General features: G+C 54.9%; 1 protein-coding gene and 1 long non-coding RNA gene across 10 annotated transcripts in view; one reads left to right on the top strand and one right to left on the bottom strand.

Moving 5' to 3' along the window:
- Positions 1–3,015, top strand: LOC123597212. Of its 2 annotated transcripts, none has more exons than XR_006712032.1 (3): positions 1–559; positions 1,714–2,044; positions 2,851–3,015. It is a non-coding gene; the product is annotated as an uncharacterized LOC123597212 (long non-coding RNA). The 2 variants fall into 2 exon arrangements; XR_006712033.1 differs by lacking the exon at positions 1–559 and adding an exon at positions 574–888.
- Positions 2,801–27,658, bottom strand: part of PRDM2 (PR/SET domain 2) — a 123,202-nt gene continuing 98,344 nt past the window's right edge. For all 8 annotated transcript variants that reach the window (XM_045475705.1, XM_045475707.1, XM_045475700.1 and 5 more), the window contains 2 exons: positions 9,264–9,407; positions 2,801–4,659 (listed from right to left, as the gene is read on the bottom strand). In XM_045475705.1, the coding sequence (XP_045331661.1) occupies positions 9,287–9,407 (121 nt within the window). In that variant the 3' untranslated portion in view covers positions 2,801–4,659; positions 9,264–9,286. The remainder of the gene's footprint in view (positions 4,660–9,263; positions 9,408–27,658) is intronic.

The following is a 27,658-nucleotide window of genomic DNA, read 5'->3' as shown; positions in this document are numbered from 1 at the left end:
TGGACTATGCGTCTCCCCACAGGTGCACACCGCTGATAAAGCTCGAGCGTTGAAAAAACAAAGCTTATAAATCACGGGCAGCAAGGGATGCAGGACGATTAACAGCAACATAGAACAATTATAACAACAACCTGGAGGAAACGTCGTGGGTGCGCTCGCGCGCTCTCAAACCGCCTCAGGGCCCTGTACTCACCCTGCCCCTGATGACGTAAGCGGGGAAACGCCTACGTGACGTGACGGCGCCCCCGAAGGCGCATGACGTCCGCGTGACGCAGCGGCAGACTGCTCTGGACCTGGGACTTGACGTCAGACGCAGCACCGGCTTCCGGTGGCGGTTGCCGGGGCAACCGGGACGCGGCCAGCGTGGAGTCTGCGTCTCGGTGCGAGTGCTGACCTCAGGCGACCCCAGGAGGGATCGGAGGACCCTATCATCCCCGCGCTGCCAGCTGCCCGCTGCCAGCTGCCGCAGCCGCAGGCCATGCGGAGCTCCCTGCTCCCCAGCGCCTCGCTCCCGGTCTCTCCCCCAGGGGCGCAGGTTTAAGGATCTTCCAAGCACCCGGTGGGTGGGCGTCTCTGCAGCCCGCTCCCCAGGCCTGGCGGTGACTGGGCGCCAGGCACAGCCTGACGCTCAGAAAAAGCACTGGAGAAGCCGGTTAATGCAAACCCCAGGGGCGCCCCTGATTCACTGGTCTGCCTGTTTGCAGACATGCTACGGCCTTTGCCCGGCATTAAAGTTGGTGGACTGCGCAGAACTGTTGGCCAGGCAGGTGGCCCAGACCCCACCCCCACCCCGCCCCGCCCCTCCCCCAGCGATTCTGATTCAGCAGATGTGAAACTGGAGGCCAAGAATCTCTCCTTGAACAATCAGTCAGGTGATCCCTGAGGCAGGTAAATTCACTTACCTTTAAGCAAACACATAGTATCTAGAAATCAGGAAGGTGGGCAGAGTGGTCATCCCCTTGTACAAACAAGGAACCAAGGCTAGGCCAGTGACATGTGCTGGAGCGAGCAGAGTTGGGATTTCACTATATATATATATATATATATATATATATATATATATATATAGTATGTATGTATATATATATATATGTGTGTGTGTGTGTGTGTATATATATATATATATATATATATATATATATATGTATTATTGTCGAGTTAGCCAACATACAGCGTATATACAGTGTGCTCTTGGGTTTTGGGGGTAGATTCCCATGACTCATCGCTTACATACAACACCCAGTGCTCATCCCAGCAAGTGCCCTCCTCAATGCCCATCATCCATTTTCCCCTCTCCCCCACCCCTCCCACCAACGGTTTGTTCTCTGTATTTAAGAGTCTCTTATGGATTTGCCTCCCTCTCTGTTTGAACCTATTTTTTTCCCTTTCCCTTCTGCCATGGTCTTCTGTTAAGTTTCTCAAGTTCCACGAGTGAAAACACAGATCTGTCTCTCTCGGACTTATTTCACTCAGCATAATACCCTCCAGTTCCATCCACGTTGTCACAAATGGCAAGATATCATTCTTTCTCATTGCCAAGTATATTCCATTGTATATATAAACCACATCTTTATCCATTCATCAGTTGATGGACATCTTCACCCATACTTTTAAACCTCTGCTTCTCTTATGGCCAGTCTGGGGTGGAGCAGAAGTCCAGTAGCTGACTGCTGTTCTGGGGAGCTGGGGGGGACTGACCCATGTTGTACACAGTTTCTACCTGCAGGTGGCTTGAGAGCTGGGGAAACCAAAGGGTGACATGAGAGGCAGCAGCGAGAGGCAAGTAGGAAATACTGAACTTTGGGCCGGAAAGGGCTGAATCCAATCCCCAGTCTACATCTGCCAGCTGTGTGGCCCTGGGCAAATGGCTTAAGGCGTCTGAGCCTGTTTCTTCACCTGTGAGATGGCTGTCGAAGTACCTGTCCTGCTGGGTTGCTGTGACCGGAGAGGGAATGTGTGGGCAATGGCTGGCACATGGCAATTCTCAGTAAACAGCCCCTAGAACAACAGCTGGAGTCACTGCTGCAGAGGTAACAGTTGCCAGGTAAGAGCCAGCGGACCTGTTAGATACGAGTTCCTATAGATAAACAATGAGTGATTCCCTTTTCTAAGTGTTAAGTAAGTCCCAAATATTGCACGAGTACATCCAAACCAAGGGGTGTGTGGCCATAGAACGGAAGGAAGCGACGTATGCTGCAACCTGGGTAAGCCTTGAAAATACGATACGAAGAGAAAGCAGCTGGTCATAAAAGATCACATGCTGCGTGACCCCATTTCGGTGGCATGTCCAGGAGAGGTAACTGTACATGGATAGAAAGTAGATTTGTGGTTGCCTAGGGCTAGCGGCTTGGGGAGAAAGGGGGAGTGACTGCGACTGGGTAGGAGGTTTCTCATTGGGGTGACTGGAAATGTCGTAGAACTGAATGCAGTGCCAGGTGTACAACTCTGACTACTACTAAAAAGCACTGATTTGTACAATGATGTGGGTTAACTGTATGGTATGTGAATGTGAGCTCAATAAAGCTGCTCTAAGGATATATGTACGATCACACAGGCCTTTCTAGCCTTAGTGAAATGGCTTAACTAACTAGCTGGCAGGTGGAAGAGGGTTTTGAAGGCAAGTGACCCTACTCACCAGGTAGGCTTTTCCACAGTGAGCTTCCTCGAAACCTCGGCTTTCTCTCACGGCTGGAAGGGGGCCTTCAAAGCCGCTTCATCCCACTCCCACCCTACGCCCCACAGAGATCGCCAAAATGGAAGACACAAAACACAGAAACCAAAACGATCACTCCCAGGCTTGTTCCTTACAATCGCGCTTCACTTTTATTGTTACTTTTCTTCACATGGCAGATACAGAACCGTCCTCTTCCGTGATCCAAACCCACGCCCCCCAAACCACCACTGACCAGCAAACACCACTCTTTAGAAGACCACCCCCGTTGTCGCGATCGGAACACTCGTGTAACCCTTTCCACTAGTCTGAGAGGGTAAAGCTGACCGGCACTTTTGTGCATGAAAAACGAGTGGCCCCCAGCCCCCAGCGACATTTCCTGGAATTCCCCATCGGCTGAAGGTGAACTTTCGAAGCTTTGGGTTCGTGAGCCTTCCTTGCTGCTGAAAGGGGAAACCTTCCAGAACGGAGAAGATGAGTGTCGACATTGATGGGACAAAATCGTATCGTGAGGATAAGGAACAGCCACAGCTTTCCATGCTTGTGAGGGTTAATGTTAGGAGTGGGCAAAAGGATTCCAGCTTATGGGAATTTACAACAAACAATGGTGTGTAGCTGGGTGGCAAATGGAAAACTGGGATGCGGGCCAGCCATCGGCACTCTTCTGTCCATGTGAGGATCTCGTGAGACCTTTCTCCCGGACCATGATCAGACCCTACACTGCAGCCAGTCGACTGAGTAATTAAATAACACAAGTTATAAAACTTTAAAAAGGGGGCATTTACAGTCAGGGACATAAATACGTGCTTTTAAAAGTGTCTACGTACATATTTACAGAGTTGCAAGATCAACCATAGTAGCCCTGGGGGGGAAAAAAAAAAGTCCCTTTTTGTGTGTGACCACTCATGTTCTCCCAAGTTCTCTCCTTCCACTGTGGGTCTGATACATCACTACTGAAAACGGAGCTGAGAAAACAGCGCCAAAGTGGTCTCAGACATCCGTGTCTGGGGTCTGCCCCAAAGGCACAAAACCCAAGACCCTCACTGAACTGGGTCCAAACTCCTAGCTCAGCTCACCCGTTTCTCCGAGACATGGGCTGTCCCTGCACAAAGCAGGGGCCAGCTCCATCGTTCCCTGGCAGGCGACTGGTGGCCTCTAGAAATCTCTTCTTCTTCCCCCTGTGCTTCTTAATCCTCCCGCTTATCTTCATTTCCCAATTTTTGTTTGTTTCCCTTTTCAGCTAATTTGGGAAGGTCAGTCGCTAACGTGTTGATGGTCCCAAGTGAGGCAAAGAAGCACTGGGGAGACCTCCCCCTCCTGCCACATGCTGTCCCATCCCCTGCCTCTCCCAAGGGGGCAACCAGGTCTGCAAATGGGGACGGGGACTTCTCTCCCAGATGCCCAGGGACTGACTAGAATTTCGAATCTGGAAATGACTCAAGCCAGCAGCTCAGGCAAAGAAGGGGGGTTTTCGAAGTGCGCAGGCCAAGGGGGTCGACAGCAAGGCTCTGACGTGTCTACACGCCGTTGATTCCCAGAGACGTTGGAAGGCTAGGGAAGGTGGGGCGGTGAGAAAGGAGACTCGGCCTCCTCCTGAAGGCCTTCCTCGGACAGGCCTAGAACTGACCCCTGAGCCAGACCACAGTCCCCGCCATGGCAAAAGACAACTCGAGAAAGCAAAAAGCAGGATCAAGGAGCTCTTGAAAAATTGCATAGTAGGAGGCGCCCCACCCCAGCAGGAAGGCTGAGCTGCAGAACACGGTCCCAGGGGCTGCACCCACGTGTCGTCCACGCTGTGGAGTCAGCTGCCTTCCTGCCTCCCTGGGGTTTGGGACCCTCGTCTGAAGACCGCACACGCACACCCACGCACGCACACACTCCCTCCCTTTCTCTCGCAGGCTCGTAAAACTGGAATAGGTCGGTACTCCCTGCGGGGCAGAGGGCCAGCCAGTCCCTTTGGCTTCACTGACTCCAGGTCACTTCAGGTGCTGAAGGAGAAAAAGAAAAGAAAAATGGTAACAGTGGCCGCATCCTCATGCCTTCCCTGGGCTGCTGAAGCACCATCTCAGTCAGTTCTTCTAATGCAACAATTTACTGACATACACCACGCGTACAGAAAGAAAGCACAGCTTGATGAATTTCCACCCGTGCAACCAGCACCCAGATCAAGAAACAGAACGTGACCAACCTCCCCTTAGCCCCCAGCCCAGGCTCCTTTTTAGGACCAGCACTAACCCTCACCCCCAGAATAACTACCTCCCCTCGATCACCAGGGATTGATTTTTGTCCGTTTTTTTAACTGAAGTAAATGGAATCAACCAGCACACATCCTTCCCATCTGGGCTTCTTCCACATGGTGCATTTGGGGGATTCATCCCTTTGGAGCCCGTGCGTGCAGCTCTGTCCACCTCCTTGCTGAGAGATTCTACCACAGGATCCTGCCACTTTCATCTGGCTGGTCCCCACCAGTGCACGAGCGGGCAGCTTCCGATCTGGGGCCACCGTGAGGAATGCGGGTGGCTAAGACTCGCTTATCTACGCCTGGAAGACACGTGTGGCGCCCATGCGTGCCTGTTTGCGCCAAGTGGAAGTGCTGGCTGGTAGCGTGTGCACGGATGACATAGGAGCTCTCCCATGCGTGTGCACACACCCGCTGAGTGTCTCCCTAGTGGTGTTAACTGCTGGGTCCCACTTCAATCAATACTGCCAAAGGCTTTTCCGGAGTGATTACACTATCACCTGATTTCATTCTAATGGTCCCGATGACCCTCGTGGCAGGTGACACTGATCCCCATCTTGCACGGAAGAAAAGAGAGGCTCAGAGAGGGCAAGCGGCTTTCACCAGGTCAGGCTGGTAACGAGGGGCAGAGGTGGGGCTGGAACTCAAGCCGAGCCCACCCCAGAGCCCGCGTGTGCCTTCCGTCATAGCGAATGGCTTGGGCTGCGCGTCTCCTGCACAGAAACCCCACTCGCAGTACTTGACAACAGAGCCAGGCTCGTGAGTCAGTCCTCAGTAACTTCTGCTGCGCTGGGCGTTGTGCTGGGCCAAGTTCAGGGGCCCCGTTCTCTCACCCCATGGACCTGGTCATCATTCCTGTAACTCCTACTCCTACTCCAACTACGATTCCTCTTCCTACCACTACTCTGATAACTCAGTGGGAGCAGAAACAGCAGGGCTGATTCAAGGCAGGCTCACCACACACCAGCCACTTTCCTAAGGGCGTCTCACGTACTAACCTATGCAGTCCTTGCAGCAGACCTATGACACAGGTATACCATTAACCCATTTTGCAGATGGGCAAATTGAAACGCAGAGAAGTGAAGTACCTACCAGGACTGTTAGAGCCAGGATTCGCTTCCAGAAAACGCACACTTGACCACGATCCATTCCAACCCCCACCCCCCGAGACCTCTTGATGGGGCTGGAAGGAGGGCCACTTGCAGTACAGGAGGGCGCCTTCAAGAGAGGGGGCCTCCCTTCCCGGTGGGGGCCCACGTGTGCCCAGGCCCATCCCCGCACAAGCCAGGGGAGAAAAAGAACGCAGAGACTGGGGCCAGCCATGGAGTGGCCTGCGTGTCCTCGGGCTGGTGTGGCTGGTGTCACGTGTGTATTACCTGTGGGTCACTGAGCGGGACCCACAAAAGAAGCCATCTTGCCAGTCCCCAGCCCGAGGAGCAGCCCTTCAGGGAGGGGACCCCAGCAGCAGGGGCCGTGGGCTGGACCACTGGGGCTGGAGCTGGGCAGAATTTGCTAGAGGGGAGCTCTCTTATCAGGGAGGTGGGCAGGGGGAGACACCCCACCCACCCCACTCCTGGGACCCCATAAGAGGCCAGCACTAGAAAGCCTGCCCCAAGGCCAGCGACAGCTGAGGGGAAGATCGTGGAGGCAGCCAGATGAGTGAGAGGTGCCAGTCTCTTCCCCGGACGTCCCCTCGAAGACCCCGGGGCCCAAGTGCAGCTGGCCCCAAGCAACAGAAAGAGACAGAGGCGGACAGGACGCGCAGGGGCAGGCTTCACGCTGGACTAGGCAAGGTGGCACGTTTTACACCTGAAAGCGAACAGAAAGCTCTGGGCTTTGCCCATGGCACCGATAAAGCCCAGAAAAGGGAGGTGCCCGCAGACAACAGTCACAGGAGAAAAGCCGAGCTCCTAGCTCGGTTCGGACCGTCGAGTAAAGTGGCCAGAGCCTCTAAGCCGGCAAGAGCAACAGGTGAGGGGCAGTTCTGGGGCCTGGGTGCTTCCAGGATGTCACCCGTTCCTCATAACAGACCCCACTGCACACACAGTCTCACACGGGGTTTCAGGGGACAAGCGTAGGCCACTTAAAAAGTCCACCATCCATTCTAGGAGTCAGACGACTCAAGTTCTGCCCCCAGTTCTGCCAACTGCCTCTCTGTGACCTCCACGCCCTGCCCACGCTAACATCCTTTGTCACAGCACTGAAAAAAAAATCATTCTGGAAATGTGTTAAACACGGCAATGGGCTGAACTGTGTCCCCCTCAAGATTCATATGACGAAGCCCCCACCCCCCCGTGTGATGGGATTAGTGCCCTTACAAGGGACACCAGGGCCTCCTCTCTGCACCACGGAGGATGCAGCCAGAAGATGGCCTCTGTAAGCTGGGAAGAAGGTTCTGGTGAGGACCGTGCCGGCGCCCTGACCTGAGACTTCTGCCTCCAGAACTGTAAGAGACAAATGTCTGCATGTTTAAGCCCCAGTCTGTGGTATTTTGTTATGGCGGCCCGAGCAAGACAAACAGTATAAATAAGGTGTCCTTTTAATTTGTATACACATATATGTATCTATAGACAGATAGATCTATATAGATAGATCCACAACAGGGTTGTTGTAAATACAAATTAGAAACATAAAACAGTTTAAGACTTGAAGGGGCAAGTTCCAGTCACTTAGAAATTAGGCCATTCAGTTCCGAATGCTCACTGTTGATGGGCGAATAGAGGCTGTTAACTGCAGATGCTAATTACATTGGGCTTCTATTCACCTGAGCACCTTGCCGGGGAAGCTGCACCTGTTTGAAAATAAGGGAAGACAAGGCATACTTCCGGGGTCGTGCCCTGGCCCCTGGGCAGAGCCCGAATTAGCAACACTTGGCCAACACTGTGTCACCACCAGAGACTGCAGTGGCCAATGGACGCACCCTGTCTGCGGACGGATCGGCCCAGTTGTACCTGGCTCTCCTTCAGGTTGCAAAGAACACCTCCAGCGGCCACCACAGGGACGTCCCGGGCCCCAGAATTATCCTGGCACAGACTTCCATTCTCTGGGAGACTCCAGCCCAGCCTCTCGTCTCCAGGCCCTAATCTTCCCATCTGTAAGATGGGAGAGGGGAGGGACGATCTCCCGGGCCTTCCAGCTGGGTGCTATCCTAGTGTCCACTTCACTCCGCTCCCCAGCATCCCCAGCTCAGGGCTGTGAGCCCTCTCAGGAGCCTGTGCTGGAGACGCGGGCTCGGTTCTGGCTCAAGACAACAGACTCTCTGGGGAAAGTGGATTCTGTTTCCATTCCCCTCCCCAAGCCCCAGAGAAATAAAGCCAAGCCCAGAGACTCCAGCAGCTTCAGGAAGGAAGCAGTGAGTGCACTCTGTGGGCATCAGGGCAGGTGGAAGTGAGGAAAGTAGAACACAGAAGACGCCAGAGTTTCAGAATTCAGCCCATTCTTGCCTTAAACAGCGATGTTCTCATTCTGAACAACCCTGGCTGCATTAAGCAGGCATCCGCAAACTTGAGTGCGTCCCAGAATCACGGGGCCACCTGCTAACACAGATTCCCAGGCCCTGCACACCAAGGATGCTTTTTAGCAAATCTGGAGTTGCACCTCGGGGTATCTTTAACCGGTGCCCCAATGCACAGGTGCATGCAGTCCTCCAACCGTTTCTTTAGAGGCTGGTCTCAGGGACACAAGGAAGGAAGATGTGCCGTGTCACCAACAAAAGAAGCCCAAGCCTACTCGAAGTCACTGGCAAAGCCCAGCCCTCCCCTCAAAAGATGGAAAGTCCGGCTCCTATAAATGAATTCAGATTTTACCATCAGACAGTCTAGAAAGAGACTTCTGGTTCAACATAAATTTAACCTTTGTATCTTACAGAAAAGTACTACTTTCACTTTCAAGTACGTTGTGCAAATAAAGACTACACGATCTTTTCTGGGCTTAAAGCCTCTGGAGGTCTCGATTAATGCTGGTTATTGTTGCTGTTCTTATTCAATCAGTAACAAGAGCTAAGACTTACCTGATGCTTTCTATGTGTCAGGCGCTGATCTACAGGTTTTGTGTACATGTGACCCTTGTAATTCTCACAACCTATGAAGTAGGTCACCCCCACTTTATAGATGTGGAAACTGAGGCTCAGAGAAGCTGAGTATCTTGCTGAGGTCCCACCGCCAGTAAGTGGCAGAGCTGGGGGCGGGGTCCAGGGTCCGCACCTACCTGCAGGAAGGCCCCGGGCTCCACCCGGCACACACCAGGCCCACCCTCTTCCCTGCTTCCCAGCCCAGCCCAAAGACCCAAGCCCGAGCCCTCCCGCGCCCCAGAGCCGCCCACGCAGTGCCAGAAGCTGCTCCACCCTCCTCGTACCTGTCAGGGAGCAGGCGAAGTGTCTACTCTTTGAAGAGGGGTCCCTGGAACTGGGCTGCAGCCGTCGCCTTGACATTCCTACACTGCCTGGTGATGTACGGGGCAGCTGGAGGAGGACACCGGGACGCCAGGCGGAGACTGTAGCTGTTGGGGAGAGAACGACACACACCATCACCAGGGGCCCACCCCGGTGCCCCAGACAGCACCCCGAGGCCTATGGCAGGTGAGCTTTAACAACCTGCAGGAGCTCCACTGCGCTCCGCCCACCACCTTCCGTCCCCTTGAAAGTGATGGCGGAAGCATCCGCCAGCTGGGTGCCGACACACGGCACTCGGCAGGGGTGTCCTGGGGACCCCCCCCCCCCCGCCACAGAGGGACAGGCGAGCTGGGGGCGTAGCCCTGCTGTGCACACAGCGGCCGCACTGTTTCCCCATCTGCCTTCCCAGGCACGTCCTCCCCTCGGAAGCATCTGGAGGCTCCTGGTACCAAGGTGCCTCCAGCACCTGCAGCAGGTCCTCTCCAGGCCACTAACGCTGCGCTTGGCACCTTTCCCAGCCTCGCTGCGCCAAGCACGTTCATTCCGGGAATCTCTGAGCCCGGATCGTGGGACACAGGTCCGGCCCTATCTGCTACCACAGCCCGCTAAATTCGATTATTCTTTCCCAGGGAAGCCTTTAAAACTTTTCTTAAAGGTAGGTAACGTAGACCACGATTCCTCCCCTCCCTTCACCCGGCAAACCCAGACTCATCTTTCAGGTCCTGGCTGGGATACCGCTTCCTCCGGAAAGCCTTCCTTCTTTAACCCCTGGGTGAGGCGTCTCTTCTGCAGGCTCCCGCTGCCCCCTGGGGCTTCCCCGCCACAGCACTTGTTCCACTGGGTCACAATTGCAACGTAAGGGATCTGCCTCCCTCCTGGCCCGTGAAATCCCAAGGTCAGGGCTTCTGTCTCGCTTGCGGATACATCGTAGCACAACCCACTCAGCACAACAAAAACAAGTATGTGTTGACTAAGAACCACACATACGCCGGAAGTGTGCTAAGTATTTACGTCCATCAACTATCTCCCTCTACGTACAACCTATCACGGCGCATTTACTATATTAGCCCTAATTTACAGAGAAGGAAACAGGCGCAGAGAGGTTAAGTAACTTGTCTCAGGTCCCAGTTCTGTCCCCAGGCGGAAGAATGGAAGTGAGCAGGCCCTCCGGACAGGAGAGGTGGAAGGTGAGGGGAGCGGGAAAGCAGGAAGGGTGAACACTCCGGGCACATCACCTGCACCGGGGGTTGGCCCGGAGCCAGCTGTCTGAGGGAGCGAGAGATGGGCATGGGGCCAGTCTCGAAGCTGAAACATCAGGGTTTAGATCGGTGGTTCTCAACAAGGGCAAGCATTTGGCAGTGTCCAGAGACATTTCTGGTCGTCACATCTCAGGGAAGGGATGTGGCTACCGGCGGCTGGCGGCTGGGGTCGGGGATACTGCTAAACGTTCCACAACAATCCAAACGCTAACCGCGTCAAAGTTGCAGCCACCAACAAACACCTATTATGATAAACGAAGTAAGCGAACACGTAAACAAATAAACGTATAAACAGACAAATGAGAACCTGGCCCCCAAGTCAAGACGCAGGGCTGCCCCCGGGGTGAATTCCTCCCCCAAGCTGTGCGATCGAGGCCCGTGGTCAGCTTATTCTACTATCTGAGCAAGATTCAAGGCAGAAAACTAAGACCCAATGCTCAGCGGCAAGCCTGTGCCCCAGATGGACCACCAAAGCCCCAGGGTCACAAGGCCCATGGGGTGGCCTGGGGGCTGGCTGGTACCCCAATGTGAGCACAGCCCCTCGGGCAGCCGACCCGACTGTGGGAGAGACAGTCAGCTGGCTGGAAACCTGGCCCACCTGCACGCCCCTGTCCTGGGGCACCGCGGATCCCCCTACACTGTCCCCTCTCTGCAGAAATGTCTCCAATGGAGGGGAGCAGAGCCTGCATCATCAACATCTACGTCTCCCTCTGTCACCATCATTACCCATCTACTAAACACTCAGACACCAGATCCGTCAACGATAACTGCCCTGGCCTCCCAGCCCTCTCCAGTTGGCCGGCATTTCTCTGCTCCCTGGCACACCTGTTCCACCCTCAGGCTCCTGCAGCTGCGGCAACCACAGCCTTGCCCGCTAGGGGGCGAGCGTTCTCCCCAACCCCTCCCTCAGTATCCATGTGGTTGGAGAGCTTACATTGGGGGGTGGGGACCAAAGCGCCTGAAGGCAGGCCCCTCTTGCCACCTCTCAGCGCACGGCCAGGCCCAGCAGCGGGCAACGCCAGCCGGCACACACACATCCCCTGTAATTCCCAAGTACTTTCTTTCTCTGCTATTATCTCTGGACCCTCCCGGCAGCTCAAGACGTAGGGAGAACAAGCACTTTTTATACCCATTTCACAGATGAGGACACTGAGGCTCAGACACATTCGGAGACTTTCCTGGGGCAGCAGAGCCCAGCCCTTTCAGTTCCATGGACCACAATTTCTGGGGAGACACCAAGTCACCACCTGGATGTGTCCTATTAAGACTGGGGCAGTGATATCCAGCAGGACACCTGGTCACAAAACCCTTCCGGTGGTCAGAGAACTCTTGAGAGCCCGGGGGCTGCCCAGAGCTGAGATGTCAGGTGCTGAGAAACAGCATCTCGGGAACCACGCATCTCTCCAGCTCCCAGCAAGGTAGCGGTTAACACACAAAGACCTCCTGACTCGAGGTTCCCACTCTCTAGCTGTGTGACCTCGGCAAGTCAGGGGCCTCTCTGGGCTCTGGTTTCCCCATGTGCAAAGCAGGGGCAGCCATTTCACCCATTAAATTCAGAGGAAGCTCTTAGCACGGGACATGCTGGCATTCTCCAGCATCCACCAGCACGGTGTCTGCACTGTGGCAGTCAGCGGGGACGTGGGCGCCTGCCAAGTGACACGGCCCGAGGAGGGGGCGGCACGGCTGTCAGTCCCGACCCTCGTGTCCACCTCCCTGCCTCCCAGCCTCCGAACCTCAGGACACCATCCCTGGAGGCAGAGCGGGGCTAGGAAGAGCCCTGGGACCGGGATGTGAGGTCACTGGCCTTCTAAGAATTCAGGACACGGGGGAGGCACCTGGTGCCATGATGACTGACGTGGCGGATCAGAGCAGGAGGCGGGCCAGGCCCTCCCTCCACCGGCCAAGTCCCTCCCCCTCCTCACTGGCCTCCTGGATCCTACGCACGGCCTCCCCTGCCATCTTTCTACAGAAGAGCAAGCTGCCCCTTCCCAAAAGGCACCCTGGATCATGACATGCCCCTGCGGCAACTGTCAGTCCCGGGCTCCCAGCACAGTGACCCCGTTCTCGTTCCTCGACACACAGCGGGGGGAGGGGGGGGGCGCATCGCCTCCCGGCCCCCTTAGGCTCCTGTTACCCGGGCCGTGCTGGGCTTGCTTCAACACGTCTGTCCTTCTGTCTGTCTGCACACAGCCCTCCTCCTAGAGGCCCTCAGCCCCGGCTACTCACGGGGAGGCCAGGTCTGCGCACCAGGCCCGTGGCGTCAGCATCTCTGGGGGTGGCAGGGGCGTCGGTACTTGTGAGCTCCCCAGTGATCCTACCCAGGGCTGAGGAAGGCCCCCCCAGGTCCTCATGGGGCTCGCCCCTCCCTTACGGTCTTGCTCAAGGCCTCCCTCCGTCTGAAGCTGCAACACGGCCTCCCAATGGCCTCCAGGCCCTTTTCCTTTATCGTGTTCAGCACCATCAACACACTCAGAGTCTACTGGGTTGTTCGCTGGCTCCGCAGGGGGCTTCTCATCACTGACGCATCCCTGGCACCTGGACCTTCGCCTGGCACACAGGAGGGGATCCACCACCGGCCAGGTGCTTGGCCAAGGAAGCTCTGGGAAGTAAGACAGACAGTTCTTTATGTCACCCAGTCCGCATGCGACTTAGTGCGGCCGAGACGGGAAAAACACCCAGGTTCGGAGGGAGTCTGATGCCGGCGCAAGGCCAAGACTCGGGCCCCCTGGCCCCCAGGCCACCCCGTTCTCATTCAGCCCCCACTGGTTTCTGGTAGAGAGGACAGCTGGACACGTGGGTCTACACGCAAGAAACAGAAGTGAAGAAACAGGAATGAAGGCCATGGCTGGGAGAGGATTCCAAGAGTGGAAGGTTCTGGTTCAAGGACCCCTAGGACCTACCAGGGTTGGTTTGTTCTCCACAAGCTCATGGGTCACGGCGAAGGCACGCCGTCCCTTCACACAGCCTTCCTGGAGCCCCGGGGAGGGGACTCAGCAGCCACACCTGAGCCTCTCTGGGGCCTTCTAAGAACAGAGGGTGCAGGGACCAGAGAGGGAGTCAAGTGACAACAAAACGACTTAAAAAAAAAAAAACGGGCAAAGGCGATCCAATCACTGAACAAATAGTTTAAGGACACAGGGAGGCAATTTGCAGAGAAACCCCAAGCTCATGAACAGCAAAAGACGCCGTTGTCCAAGAAGATCACTGGTCAGACTGGGGATGTGCACTGTAAACTCGGAGCCCGCAGGTGAGGGAGGGTGGCCGGGCCAAGGACGGCCCCCATTCCCTGCCACCTGGGGGGCCGAGCACCCTGCGCCACCTCCTGAGAGCCTATTCAATTAGTCGGAGCTACTAACCCCGACCCCGGGGATGAGCGGTCACTGCGGCTCAGCACGTGTGAACGAGACAGACGGAGTAGGGAGCACGGGGATCACACCTCCACCTTCCCCGGCCACCTCCTCAGTCAGAAAGGGAATAAACGAACAGGCGTCAGGCCACACTGTAGTGATCCCCACGGAGAGAAGTGACGTCGAGGAGAGAGCTCAGCAGTGCACGGCGGGGGCAGGCAGGGCCGGAAGGCGGAAGGGAACACCTCACAGAACCATGTGCGTCAAACCCGAAGGCCGTGGGAGACGGATCTGCTTGGACACCCGGGCCTAACCTGGGCTGGGTGGTGCGAACGGTACGTGCAAAGGGCCTGAGGTGGAACTTGCCTGGAATGTCAGAGAAGAGGGGGAAGAAGGGAGGGTCTCGTGACCCCTGAGTGAGGTGGGAGCCAGGCTGTCCTTCTGGGCAGCAGACGGACATGACCCGGCATGGCCACTGTGTTGGGCACAGACTGTAGGATGACAAGAATGGAAGTGGGGAGGGGGAGGGGGACCAGTTAGGAAGTGACTGCCGTCATCCAGGTGGGAGTGGATGGCAGCTTGGACCCCGGGGTGGCAGTGAGAAGCGGCCGACTCCAGGGATGGTTTGGAAGTGGTGCCGACAGGATTTGCTGATGAACCGGATGTCAGGGCTGGGGCAGGGGCCAGGAAGACACTGGAGTCTGGACAGACCCCGGGGCAGGATGGTCTGCCTTTAGCCAAGATGGGAAGATGGCAGGAGACGCTTCAGAGAGAGATCAGTTTGCACGGGATTCCATTTAAAGTGTGTACTCGACCCAAAGGAGAGGTCACGTGGGCGGCTGAAACGAAACTCAGGACTCCGGGGTTGGTCAGCATCTGGGGGGTCCAGATGGCTCACGAAAGGGAAAGGGGCCACAGAGAGAAGTGCAGGGACCCAGGACGGGATGGGGGGGGAGGGGCAAGTGGTGACCTGGGGAAGCCCGGAGAGAGCGGTGGCAAGAAGGGCAAGCATGTCAAGGAAGGGGGAGCATTAAATATCTACTGTCGCCAAAGGTCGAGGAGGCCAAGACGGAGAGCCATGGACACGTTCAGTGGCCTAGAGCCTGCTGGTAACCGTGGTAACAGCAGCCTCCAGGGCACAACAGAGAAAAACCCCGAGTGAGTTCACAAGAAGAGGGTCCAGAGAGCTCCCTCAAGGAGAGCTCGGTCAAGGGGGGACCGACGGGTCCAAGCAGAGCCCCCCTTCCTCCCGCACCAGTCAGGAGGGATGTCCTGGAACGCAGTCCCCACAGCTGGTTAGGCCACACAGGAGTCTTACGCAACTCTCCAGAAGTTCTCGGGAGTGCAGCTCACTTGAAGTCAGTCTCATGTTCTGCACTCTTGCCAGAGGTAAAGGGGAGGCAAAGTGCATGGGAGCCGGTGCGGCAGTAAGACAACCGTAGACGATGCTGAAATTCCCTGGAGGCTGGGTGCAGCCCCCTGGTCGGGGCTGTGGATGCCACCGCCTGCTTCCTGGAGCCAGCCACCGGCCATTTCCAGGAATGGTGGCACCTTGTGACTCCACCTTCCCTTCCATTCTGGGGAGGTCCTCCCACCCGAACGAGGCCCCAGGCCGGGAGTCAGAGGTAGGAACAGGGTCACGGCACTGGGATGTGGGAACCCGAGTTTCAGCCCTGATCCACTGTTGACTCGCTAAGTGGCCTCTGGAAAATGCCTCTACTGAACCTGTGCCATCCCACCTATAAAATGAGTATGTCAAGCAAGAAAAACTATGCAATAGTATCACTTATTGAGCACCTAAGTGCCGGGAGCTACTCTGGGTGCTTTATGGGAGCTCCTCGAATATTCCCAGCAGCCCTTGGGGCAGGGGCAGGATGACCTGTGTGTTACAGGGGAGGAGACAGGTTCAGAGAGGTGAACGTCCAAACCACATTCTCTTAGCCAACCGGGGTGCAACCAAACTCTGAATCCAGGACCATCTGACCCCAAAGCCTGGGTGCCCCTCCCTGACACAGTTCTTGTACCGATGGGGACCAAAGAGCTCTTTTCAATATTCCAAGAAGCCAAACGGGACAGCCACCCATGAGGACAGAAGTTGGGCTTTGGGTTGAACTGTGTCAGTTCAGAGGAACCCTGGCATCAGGAGGCAGGGACCGGGGCGGGGGGGGGGGGGGGGGGCGTGGGGAATTCCAAACTCCAATGCTCACTGGAATCACCCGGAGAGATGGAAACAATCCTGCGGCTGGAGCCCCAGCCCTACAGATTTTAATTCAGCTGATTTGCATCCCAGGCACTGAAAATTTTAGAAGCCAGCTCTGAGAGCCACTGGTGATCTGTCTCCTCCAAGTGTGGTCAGCAGTCCCTGCGGGCCTGTTAGAAATGCAGCTGCTCAGCGCCACCCCCCCACCCTGCCCCCTCCCAGCGACCTCCTGGGTCAGAACCTGCATTTTAATAAGCTCCCTGGGGGAGTATGGGGATCTGAAGCCCCGGGAGCATGGGGCTAGTGGACACCTTCAGCAGGGAGTCGAGTGCAGGCCACTAGGTGGCTGTGCCTAAGGAGGGCCTGGCACCAAAGCCTGAGAGAGGACCATGGAGGTGGCCCTGGGGGGACAGGGGCAAAGGTCTGAAACCACTGGCCTTCAGGTGAATGTGGGGGTGCTGGCAGAGAGGCCCGCAGCTAACACTTAGGGGTGGGCAACGCCAGCCCGGCCCCCTCTGTGCTTAGATGGTGTTTTCACTCACTATTCCCTGTAACCACGTGAGAAGGGTTATCGTGCCCTTTCTCTGGCTGAGAAGACGGCACAAAGAAGTTAAGTTACTTGGTCAGGGTCACACAGAGAGGTGGCAATAGATGGGAAAGGGGGAAGGAGGGAGGGAGGGAGGGAGGGAGGGAGCCAGGATTCACACAGATCTGACCCCAGAGCTGAAGTGGGCCTGCAGGCACAGACCCTCCTTCCCTCCCACCAGCTCTGAAGGAAGCCACGTGCCCGTGCCGGCTGCTGATTTGGCCACCATGCATCCAAAAGACCAACTGTGCCCCTGCTTCGTGGGGCTCTCACGCCAGGATCTGAGGTCTTCAGAGGCCATGATTTCCCCAAACCTGTTTGGCTGGAACTCCGAATACCCAGCATGTGACAGCTCATAATGCAAGACAGGAAGGCTGGCCCGGCCCGCGGTGACCTGAGCCAAAGGGAGCTGCCAGCGGGGAGATCCCTGCCGTGGTGGCGTCTCCTGCCCTGGCAAGACTAGGAGAGGGGCAGGGGACCCCAGCGGCCATGCCAAGCAGCCCTTCACTCTCTGTGAGGAAACTGAGCCAAGCGAGGAGGTCACTCACGCAAGATCACACAGCAAGTTGTTCTGCAGAAGCAGCGAGGGGACACAAATGGCAAAGAAGGGCAGAAGCCGCAACGGCCTCGGAACGAGGACTGTGGGAGGTGGGTGCCCCTGGGGCGAGGCTGAACTCCAGCCCCAGAGAGCTCCATCTGTGCTCAGGTCTCACCCACCCGTCTGCCACCAAGCCCGGCACAAGAGGTGCCTGGACAGTGTTCCCTGAACAAGCAAACGGCAAACCCAGAGGGAGCCCAGATCTGATGCAGTTCAACCTCCACATGGCTTGAAAACCCAATCCACCCAGAAAGCTAACTTTCCGGAAGGCTTCTCTCACTGCCAAGGCCCCACCCAAACCGTGGGACCAGGTCCCCCACTTTTATGACAATTCTTTGAACCCGACTCTGCAGGCACCACACCTGCAGAGCACAGCCAACCGCCCCAGCCGAGCCCTCTCGGCCCCAGCAGGACAGATGGGGGAGTGGCTCCTCATGCAGACACCTGTCACCGCACTTTGCTCTGGCCACCACCCAGCTCCATCCAGCACGCCCCACACGCCGTCCCTTGTCCCCTCTCACTGAGCAGAAACAGGCTGCTTTCCTCAACAGGAAACAGCTAAGACCAGGAAGGAGGCCGAAAGGAAGCGTGAACAAGACGGATGAACACACACAAAGCAGATTCCCATCTCGGGACAGAAACGGGTTGATAAGCCTCCCCGGAGGGCCGGATGGAAAAGCTCTTTTAAACGGCAAAACTCTGTGAAAATGCGAAGACTTCATTATTACGGCCATTCCGTCTTTTACAGTTGACACAGGCCAAAGAAAAAGAGACTAAGTCAACTCCAGGGACAAACCCCTTGCATGGTTTGGAGTCGTGGGGGCCAAGAGTCTTAATTAGCCGTGTGTGGATCTGCCCTGGTAAACGGGGTTTCTAGGTCTTGCTGTCTGGTGCCCATCCCAGGACACTAGACAAGAGGTAGCTACCTTAGGGGGGAAAGCTTGTGGGAGCCCAGGGCGTTCCTGGGCTACCAAGGTGTCTCAACCAGCTCGTTTTGGGAGGCCTGGGTTGCGCCACAGGAAAGGCATGGGTGTCCTGTGCCGGAACGGGGCACAGGTCACCAGCGATGACGCAGCCCACGGGGCAAGGGCGCCGTGGACCCGGGGCCTGGAGGCCTCATCCTCAGAGAGTGCAGGGGTCTGGGTGGCAGAGTCTGCTCACCTACCCGCCCTGTCTCCCCGCACTGTCCCGCCATTCCCGAAAGCCCTCACCCTGCATTCTGGCTGACTCAAACAGGCTGGAGTGAGGAGGGCTGGGCCAGTTCATCCTGTTTCACAGACGGGCAAGCAGAGGATGCCCGCAGGTGCTGGAAGACTTGGGACCCAGGCCAGCCGACTCCACTCCGGGCTGCTGGGCTTCCCAGGACTGTGTGCTTCATCTGATGTGTGAACCACTCATTCACACAGGCTCCCTCCCTGTCGGGGACAGACGCCCGGCCCGGCAACACCGGGGAGGCCCGGGGACTCACAGCCAGGTAGCGGCAGACAGGGAATGAAAACCTTCCTAATGTTTCTTCCGTGTAACCGGCATTTCCCAAACCAAGGTTCAGTAGAACAAGTTGCCCCAGATGCCACACGTGTCATTACCACCTGTGTCACGGCGGCCAACGTTTCCGTGCTTGCTGTGTGTCGAGGGCTGTGCCCAATGTTTGACGGGCAGTCACAAACTGAATCTTCACGAGCCCTTTATGAGATGGGTACTGCTCCGTTTTATACACGAGGGCCCAAGGCACGGAGAGGTTCGGCAGCTTGCCCAAGAACGCGCCCCTGGCAAGAGGCAGAGCTGGGCTCAAAGCCCGAGCCATTCACCTCCAGAGCATGGGCTCACGAAGCCATACAGGTGTGTCCGTGCGGAATTACTGGGCCTTTGATGTGCTCACAGGAGGTATAAACTCCCAAGAGGAGGACGCACGCCATCATGGACTCCAAACTTACTTCCTCTGTCGATCTGGTTAACTAGCTACTGAGTGCCTGCTCTGTGCCAGGTACCGTGGGACACAGTGCAGAGCCAAGCAGACGTGCCCTCTGAAGACACAATGAGAAGTCTGCAAGAGGATGGCTTTGATCCATGTGAAACCTCCGGGAGGGCCTGCTAAAGGGCAGGCGCGTGCGTGCGCGCACACACACACACACACACACACACACACACACACACAAATTTAATTTAGCCTCTTTGAACAGAAATTTCCTAAAATCAGCCATATGAAGAAGTATGTCCTGAACTTAATTTAGTATAATCGGTGGCAGTCAGGTCTGGGCCTTCGTGGGGAGAGGGCCTTGAGACTTACTAAAGTGTATCGGTATTGCTCAATCAAGCACCTATTATACACACACACACACACACACACACACACACACACACACACACAGCCCTGTGCTAGGCCCGGGGACACAGCAGTAAACCAAACAGACCTCCTCTCTGTCCCCATGGGGCATGTGTCCCAGAAGGGGAAGGTCGTTATTTGCATAACATAGGAATACATAATTACAAAGTGTGAAAAACAGAGGCTACCTGAGCGCTCAGAATAAGGGAACAGACCACAGAAACACTGTGTGTGTGTGCGCGCGCGCGTGTGTGTGTGTGTGGGTGTGTGTGCGTGCACATGCACACAGTTCCTGTTGACAACCTGAGACTTGGGTATTTTGGGATTTGCTTCTCTTTACCACGTTGCCTCTTGTTTTACTTTATGGGGTAGGGAGGGAGGGAAGACAAAGCAAGCATAGGTTGTAGAACTTTCTTTACCCCCTGGACGAAGAGACGAGACTTCCAGAAGAGGGGTTTCTGTCCCTGAAGGCCACTGCTTGGGGAAGGGGGGAGAACTGTTACCACAAGTTCTCACCCCCGAACCTCTCCTGTCCTCTTGTACCTGGGTCTCAAAGCAAGTTTTACACGAGGGAATTGGGGCAGTCTGCAAATCTGAAGAAGACCAGGGCAGGAACTCACCCGGTGTCTCTACCCTGGGGGTTTCTCTGAACTGTGAACAACAGACTTTTGCTTTTCAAAGGCAGATCTGACAGAATGTGAGCAGCCGAGGCCAGTGCCTGCATCTCTGACGGGGTGGCACTCGCCTTGCTGCAGATGGTTTTCAGACAGAAACAGCCCCAGGGAAATAGCAGGAAACTTGGGGATGCCTGTGATGGAGATGCCTCCCTGGATACGTCAGGGGGCGTCTCCACTTGCCGCGCAAGCCCAGAGACGGTCTGGTCTGTAGCACACGAAGCCGCCTCCGAACCTACCACCGCTGCCGCCATCAGAAGCCACACGGGTCCCCTGCACACCCTTGGCCCAGAACACCTCCAGGCCCTTCCCGATCTCCCCAAGCCTTCAACCCCGGAGCACCCCCAGACTCAGTTCTTGGGCGTCTCCTCTTTACCTACGCTCGCTCTCTCGGCGATTTGCCATCTCGTGGTTTTGAGTATCCTGTGCACTCTGAGGACCCCAGAATTCACATTTCCACCCGGGCCCCTCCCTCTGAACTTCAAACGGGATACTCGACTACCCCTTCCACAGCTCCCCCTTGATGGTCTGAGAGCATCTCAAACTTCACCTGCCCAAAACTGAACGCCCCGCACACGTGCATCCCACATACTGGCTCCAATTACAGCCTTCCACCTCCTCACTTAAGGGCAAAAGATAAATAAAAATGCACCTGGGTGCTGGAAGCATAGGTGAAAAAAGCCTGCTGTCATCCTGAACTTCTCTCCTCCAATCCCCATCCAATCCTCAGCAAATCTCACGGCTCCCCCCCTTCAAAATATATCCAGAATGCCCCTGCTAGTCCTACCTCCCCTGCTACCCTCCCGTCCATCCACCATCACTCCCGAGCTGGGTTACCACACTGGATTCCCAGTCTGTGTTTCTACTCTTGGCTCCTTCCAGTTCATCCTCACCAGATGAACAAAGGAGACTCTTTTAAAAGGCAACGCATCCATTATTACCCCTGCCCTCAAAGTCCCCCAATGGCTCCCACTCAAGAGTACAAGAAAAGTCTTTATAGTGCCTGCAATGGCCCTGGGTTACCTCCCGACCTCATCTCCTATTCCTCTCCCCTCCCCCTTGTTCCCCTCCAGACAACCCGGCCTCCCCAGTGTTCCCTGAGCATTCCAAGGATGCTTCTGCAGCAGGACCTTCGCACTTGCTATCCTTCTGCCAAGTGCTTTTCCTCCCCAGGTCCCCACGCTTGCTTCCTCACTTCTGAGTCTTTGCTTCAATGTTCCCTTTTCAGCCAGACTTTCTCTGGCCCTCACATTTTCAGTGGTAGCCCCGATTCTGGCTTCAGATCTCCCTACCCCGCTTTCTCTGTTTTCCTTCCCTCCCCAGCATTCACCGCCTGACAATCTGTGTAGCTCCTTGCTTGTTCACACTCTGTCTCCCCACCAGAACGTGTTTCTTTCACCACTACAACCCCCAACACTGACCAGCACACACCCCCAGGCGCTGGCCCTACACCCGCTCCCAAGCAGATGGGTAAAGGAACAAACACACAAAGGCCCGAGACCCGCACTGTCCTTCCGACTAAATCACACCCGCAATCACCTGTGAGTTCCGGTTACTATTTCAAGTGGGGCAGGCAGGGGCACCTGGGTGGCTCAGTGGGTTACGTGTCCAAATCTTGGTTTTGGCCCAGGTCATGACCTCACAGTTCGGGGAGTTCGAGCCCCACCCCCCTTTGGGCTCTGTGCTGACAGCATGGCACCTGCTTGGGATTCACTCTCTCCCTCTCTGTCTGCCCCTCCCCCAGGCTCACTCTCTCCAAATAAGTATTTTAAAATAGTAAAGAAGTAAATAAAGTGGGGCAAAGAACTTAAGTGACTTATAAAAGCAGCCTGAGTGTGAAATCGTCCTTTGCCTTCATGCAAATTTTTCATGATTTTTCACCCACTGAATGATAACTGAGTGACAGTTTTTAAGCAAATTACTCCGAGACTTTAGAAGCATTCAACTTGTTTTTCATAAACAGCTCTTACGTTCCCATTTTGTTGGTTTGGGTACTATTTAATTGAGTCATACGAATACAGTCACAGATACACGTAGCATAAACAGGTTTGGGAACAAACACAACGGACTTCTGGCAGCATCAACCTGACCGCTGGGAACGGACATGCACGGGCTCTCCCCGCGAGGGTGTCAGGATGCGATCCGCTGGGAACGTGGGGCATCCGTTAACAGGGAGGGCTGACTAAACGGAAACACTAAGCCTCCACTGTCTTTCACTCTATCCACGGTTGGAATTGTAACAGAAGTTCTGAAAGATTCCAGGTAGTGCTGTGCCCCGGCAGGCCTGGCACTCTGCAAGATGACCTCACACTATTCCTTAGGCAGCAGTGACCATGCTGGCCTTGAAGACTGCCGTGCACACGGGGGAGCCCTGTGCTTCCCCTTCGGCCTCGTCAGTGGGATCATATCCCCCGGCACCTCAAAAGCGAGTGTGTGGGGGAAAGGCCAAGGTGAGTGATGCTGTGGCATAGGCCCAGTTGGGGGAACAGCCTTGTTCAGCACGGCCCCGTCAGGCGCGTGGGACATCGCGAAATCAATCAGCGTTTAAGCTCTAAGAGGAAAGACTTCGAACACAAATGAAAACACACGAGAAAATCTTCCACTGCCGTGTATTTTGGAGGTTCTACAAGTGAGGGACCCTTGAGGAGATGTCCGGAGTCAGGAGGCAGAATTAAAGCTGGTGACACAGGGAGGGTGACCCTATTTTCAGAGCCAAAAATCGGGGGAGAGGGTTTAAAACCGTAAAGGAATTTTTAGATAGTTCTACCCGGGCATCAAGGATGCTAAACCACAGTCACAGGCAGCCTGTGCGCCCTGGCGTAGATCGGAGCAGAAACAATGCCACCAGCGCGGCTGAATGAATGAGCCAGAAGCTGCAATTTCCTTCTGGCCTCTATCGTTTACTGACTGGCTTTCCTTAGACATCTGTAACCCTGAGGACTGTGCCCTGAGGTGGTAACCCTTTAATGCTGGGTGTAATTAACTATCACCAAATAACCAATCCTTTTCTTTCAACCCCATTAAAAAAAAAAAAAACAATTTAATGTTTATTTATTTTTAAGACAGAGAGGGAGACACAGAGCACGAATAGGGGACAGGCAAAGAGGAAGACACAGAATCCGAAGCGGGCTCCAGGCTCTGAGCTGTCAGCACAGAGCCCGACGTGAGACTCGAACCCACGAACGCCAAGACCACGACCTGAGCCGAAGTCAGAGGCTTAACCGACTGAGCCACCCAGGCACCCCTCTTTCAACACGATCTTAATTGGTCATTTACTTATCCAAAGGACGTTCTCTACTCTGTTGCCAACAATTAATTGCCCCCAAATTCACACTTTAGGCCAAAGAGCCCTAAATTAGGGCCAGATAAGTGAATGGTAGCTCAGACTCTATTATTCCTAGAGACTTTTTTTTTTTCCTTTTTATTCCACAAACACTGAGTGGACACCTACACGTGCTAGGTGCTACATGGGTGCTGGGGACTGGTGACCACGCTGGCAGGGGACGCAGCACCCAGACTATACTAGTTAATAGCTAAAGGCCGCCTGTCGCCCTCAGAAAGACACACTAAGAGCAACAATGGACAAGGCAGAAAACCCTTACTTTCACCATGGCTGACGCTTAGAAGTGTCCCTAACAGTAGCGCCACCCTGCTCATCCGTCACGGGGTACTCATCGGGATCGAGGAAAAACGTTAACTGTTGCGTTCTGAAAACCGAAAACTACCACCTCGAAGATATTGCTAATAACCAAAAGAAGAGAATTTCAAATGAAAACCGGAAGCAAATTAAGTTAATGAGATGGGGGCGATACCACGGTCACTTGTCCTTTTTAAGACCCAAAGGAGAACTCCTTAGTTCTGGGTAAAGACGCATTTGAGAAGCTGATGAAAACAAAAAGAGTTCAAAGACCCACCCCGGAGATTATGGTTTAGTAGGTCTGGAATTTTAAATAAGCCTCCTGGGTTAGGTTTTGAAGCAGGTGGCCCGCTAAGTGAACATGCCGGGGTGGGGGACAACCCTAACTAGGGCCCCTTCGTGCACCTGGAAACACCTTGCGGGAACGCAGCTCCTCGAGCTGAAGTTACCAACACACCCGGCCGGGCAAAATACCCCCACCCCTCACCCGAGCAGCTGTCCAACTCAATTCAGGGCATCGCCTTAATAAAACACCTGCTGTCAGCTGGCCCTAATGGGCTGCGTCCGTAATTTTTATAAATAGTTTTTAAAGCACACAGTCATGCTAATCATGGCCATGAAGTCACTTAAAACAGCACATACTTCAACTACAGTATCTGACAAAATTTACTGAGATGTGTCGAAGTGGTTGGTTCCTGCACCAAAGCAGTTAACGCAGGTTTTCACGAAACCGGCTGGCAAAATTCGATCAAAAGAGCCTCAATATAAACAATAAAGGTAGGAGTATAAGACAGCTATGTACTGGTTATTATGTGAAATTCTGAAAAGCTTCTGGAGCAAGATCCGGAAACAGAGAGGAAAATCCCTGGCAGGTTCACCAGCCTGTGCACCGAGAAAGGAGATGGGTGAACTCCATGTACTTCCTTCCAGAGTCAACCACCTCCTAGCACTTAGCACTAAACAGAGCATCCACTCAAACATAAAGGACAGGCATCCAGCAAAGAGAGGAAAACTATCCTCTTTCGGAACGAAGGTGCTTCCCCTAGCAGCACACCCTTTGCCTTCGCCGAGGAAGCCTGTGCACACGTCACCCGGACGTTCACGTCACTCTCTTCACAAATCATTTCTCTAACTCACATGTTTTCAGGAGCTTGAAAGAAAAACAAAACCAAAAGAAAAAAGCAGTCTCTATGTGTTTGTTACACCTAACACTCTCCTATTACAAGGTCGCTTGTCCAGCAGCGTCACTTACCAGCAAAGAACCAAGAGCAACGACCAATTTTAATGAGTAAGCAAATCATGCCAGAAAACCCACGTTCTAATATTAGCACACCTGACACACAAGGGAGGTCCTTGGGTGTTCTCTCAGGGCCCACCATTTCTTTGTTTGCGTATCCTATTAGCAGGACCGCTATCTAGCTTCTGTAACCATCGACGAACAACAGAACCATATCTGGGGACACGAGGAGGGCAGACAAGATCTATAAATAACGAAAAAGGAGACAGTAAGGAGTACATCCTTCTCAAAAAACCTTCGGGATCCTGAACACCTGAATTATCTGAGGGCATCCCTTTTCCACAACCAAGTATTAATCGATGCTTACACCTCGAGTCTTCAGGAAAAGGCGAAATTAGGTCTAGCGTAGTTCTTAAAAGCAGGCAAGCAGCCGATGGGTGAGACCACAGACATCCCCTTCCCGCCATGGGAGGCAGACACCAGGCACTCAGCCTGGCCCTCCTTCCCCGAGCACGACCCCACCTCCGAAGCAAGGCTGTGCAGCACCCCAAGCAGGTCCTTCCTCCCCACGCACACACATCTGGAAACCTACTGGCCAGCCATGGCTTGGGAAGGTTTGCAAACAGAAAGACAAGGGGATAAAAGGTGCCACTAGGAAGCAGCAAGGTTTGACTCTCTGAATGAGTCAGTACCCGGATCTGCCCGTTCCCTAACAAAGCCGTGTAGATGGGGGCTGAGCACGGGGCATCACACCAGGCCTACAGCAGAAACCACTCGGTCCTGTCTCCCAGGCACTCACAGAACGCACTAGGACCACGAGGGGCCAGGACTCGTGTTCGCCTCCCCCCGGTTTGAGCTCCTCTGCATTAGCTGCTGCTTCCTACCCACACACAGGCAGCTACAAACTAAAGCCACGTCTCCCTCCTGCCTCTTAAAGAGCATACCACTGAAGGAAGAGGCGGGCAGGTCAGGGGCTGTCACCCCCAGATCTGCGGGTAGGGGCGGGAGGGAGAACACGACTCGTGATGGGCAGATGGAACCACACGGCTGTGGCGTCGGGCAAACTGCGTCAGGAGTCTGGGCCCCGCTTCCCCGTTCGTAAAAGGGGAGAACACAGAAGTATTTACTTGACACACTCGATGCGACAACTACGCGGGAGAACATATGGAAAACCCCCAAGACGGCGGCTAGCAAGCACTTCAAATTATCAGGGATCATTCTTCCACTAGTATTTCAGTGGGCTGGAGTTCCTTGGTTAGGTTTTCATGATTTTACAACCAAGCTAACCAAGGTTTTCTTCTGCACCTGGCTTTTAAAAACTGCCACTTGGGCCTTGAAATTCAAAACCAAGAGAAATCAAGTTATGTGGAGAGGCGGTGACAAAATTACAGTCATCTTCGTCCTCGCCCTGATCTGAAAAGTGGTTTTCGTGTTTTATAGCTCCTTCTATTTCTGACGGGTGGGAGTGCCTGACGCAGACTGGGAGGAGCTCCGGCCTGGCAGGCGCTCAGCAAAGCATCCTTGCCACCTGACCGCCCTCTCTCCGGGCACGGGCAGCGGAAGCGGACGACGAGGGAACGTTCCAGCTACTGCAACCTGTGCCGCCATAAAACCTACGTGGCAAGTCGGCTTTGAGCGCCAGCTGCAACCTTCCGTCCGATCCCAAGGGACATTCCAGAGGGCACCTTTCGGTAACAGCCGCAGCGGCTAACGTTCTCGAAGCACTTCGCTACGGCAGGCGGCATCCGTGGTCCTCACAGGCTCACCTGCCGTCCGCGCAACCAGCCTCTGCGGTCAGATCATTACTGCCATTTCGCAGAAGGGAAAAGCAGGGCTCAGAGAGCTTAAGTAATTTGTCCGAGGTCACAGGGCTGGTAAGTGACAAAGCCAGGCTTCAAACATCTTATTCAGTCAGTAAGTATTTATACTGACCGGCTGCTACACACCAGGCACTGTTGCAGATGCTGGAAACGCAGCAGCGAACAACACAAAGGTCCTTCCTCCCAAGTAGAATGTTCACTCTGGGAAGGCAGACGTTTAGTAAACCAAGGTCACAAGTCGGTAGCAATGCACAGAGGAGTTAAGTGGCCCCCAAGACCAGTAGGGCAGAGTGAGAAGATGGAGAGGGCCAAGGGCAGTATTTCCAACTGGATGGTCAGGGAAGGCTTCTGGGAGGAAGGGACAACTGCTCAGCAGCTCCAGGTCCGGAGCCAATCAACACCCTTACCTACGTCCTACTGCCTGTAACGAAATCACAACAAAACCTCAAAAGCCGGCCACGGCTGGCCTACACCACACTGTCCCTCATGGAAGGCCAGAGGCCGTTGGAAAAGTTCTCAACCTTGAATTCCATTCTTGTGTGGCCACGGCCGGCCACCCTGGACCGAAGCTCTACACGGGCCCCCACTGCTACTGTGAGGGTCTCCAGGGAGGTCAGGGCGCCAAGGGCTCCCCGACACCTTGGTGCACCTCGATGGAGGGAAGGAGCCCGCCCTGG

The sequence above is a fragment of the Leopardus geoffroyi genome, chromosome C1 (genome assembly GCF_018350155.1).
Source record: "Leopardus geoffroyi isolate Oge1 chromosome C1, O.geoffroyi_Oge1_pat1.0, whole genome shotgun sequence".
NCBI lineage: Eukaryota > Metazoa > Chordata > Mammalia > Carnivora > Felidae > Leopardus > Leopardus geoffroyi.
Note: the sequence above shows the minus strand (reverse complement) of the source record. Positions and strands in the feature narration are given on the sequence as shown.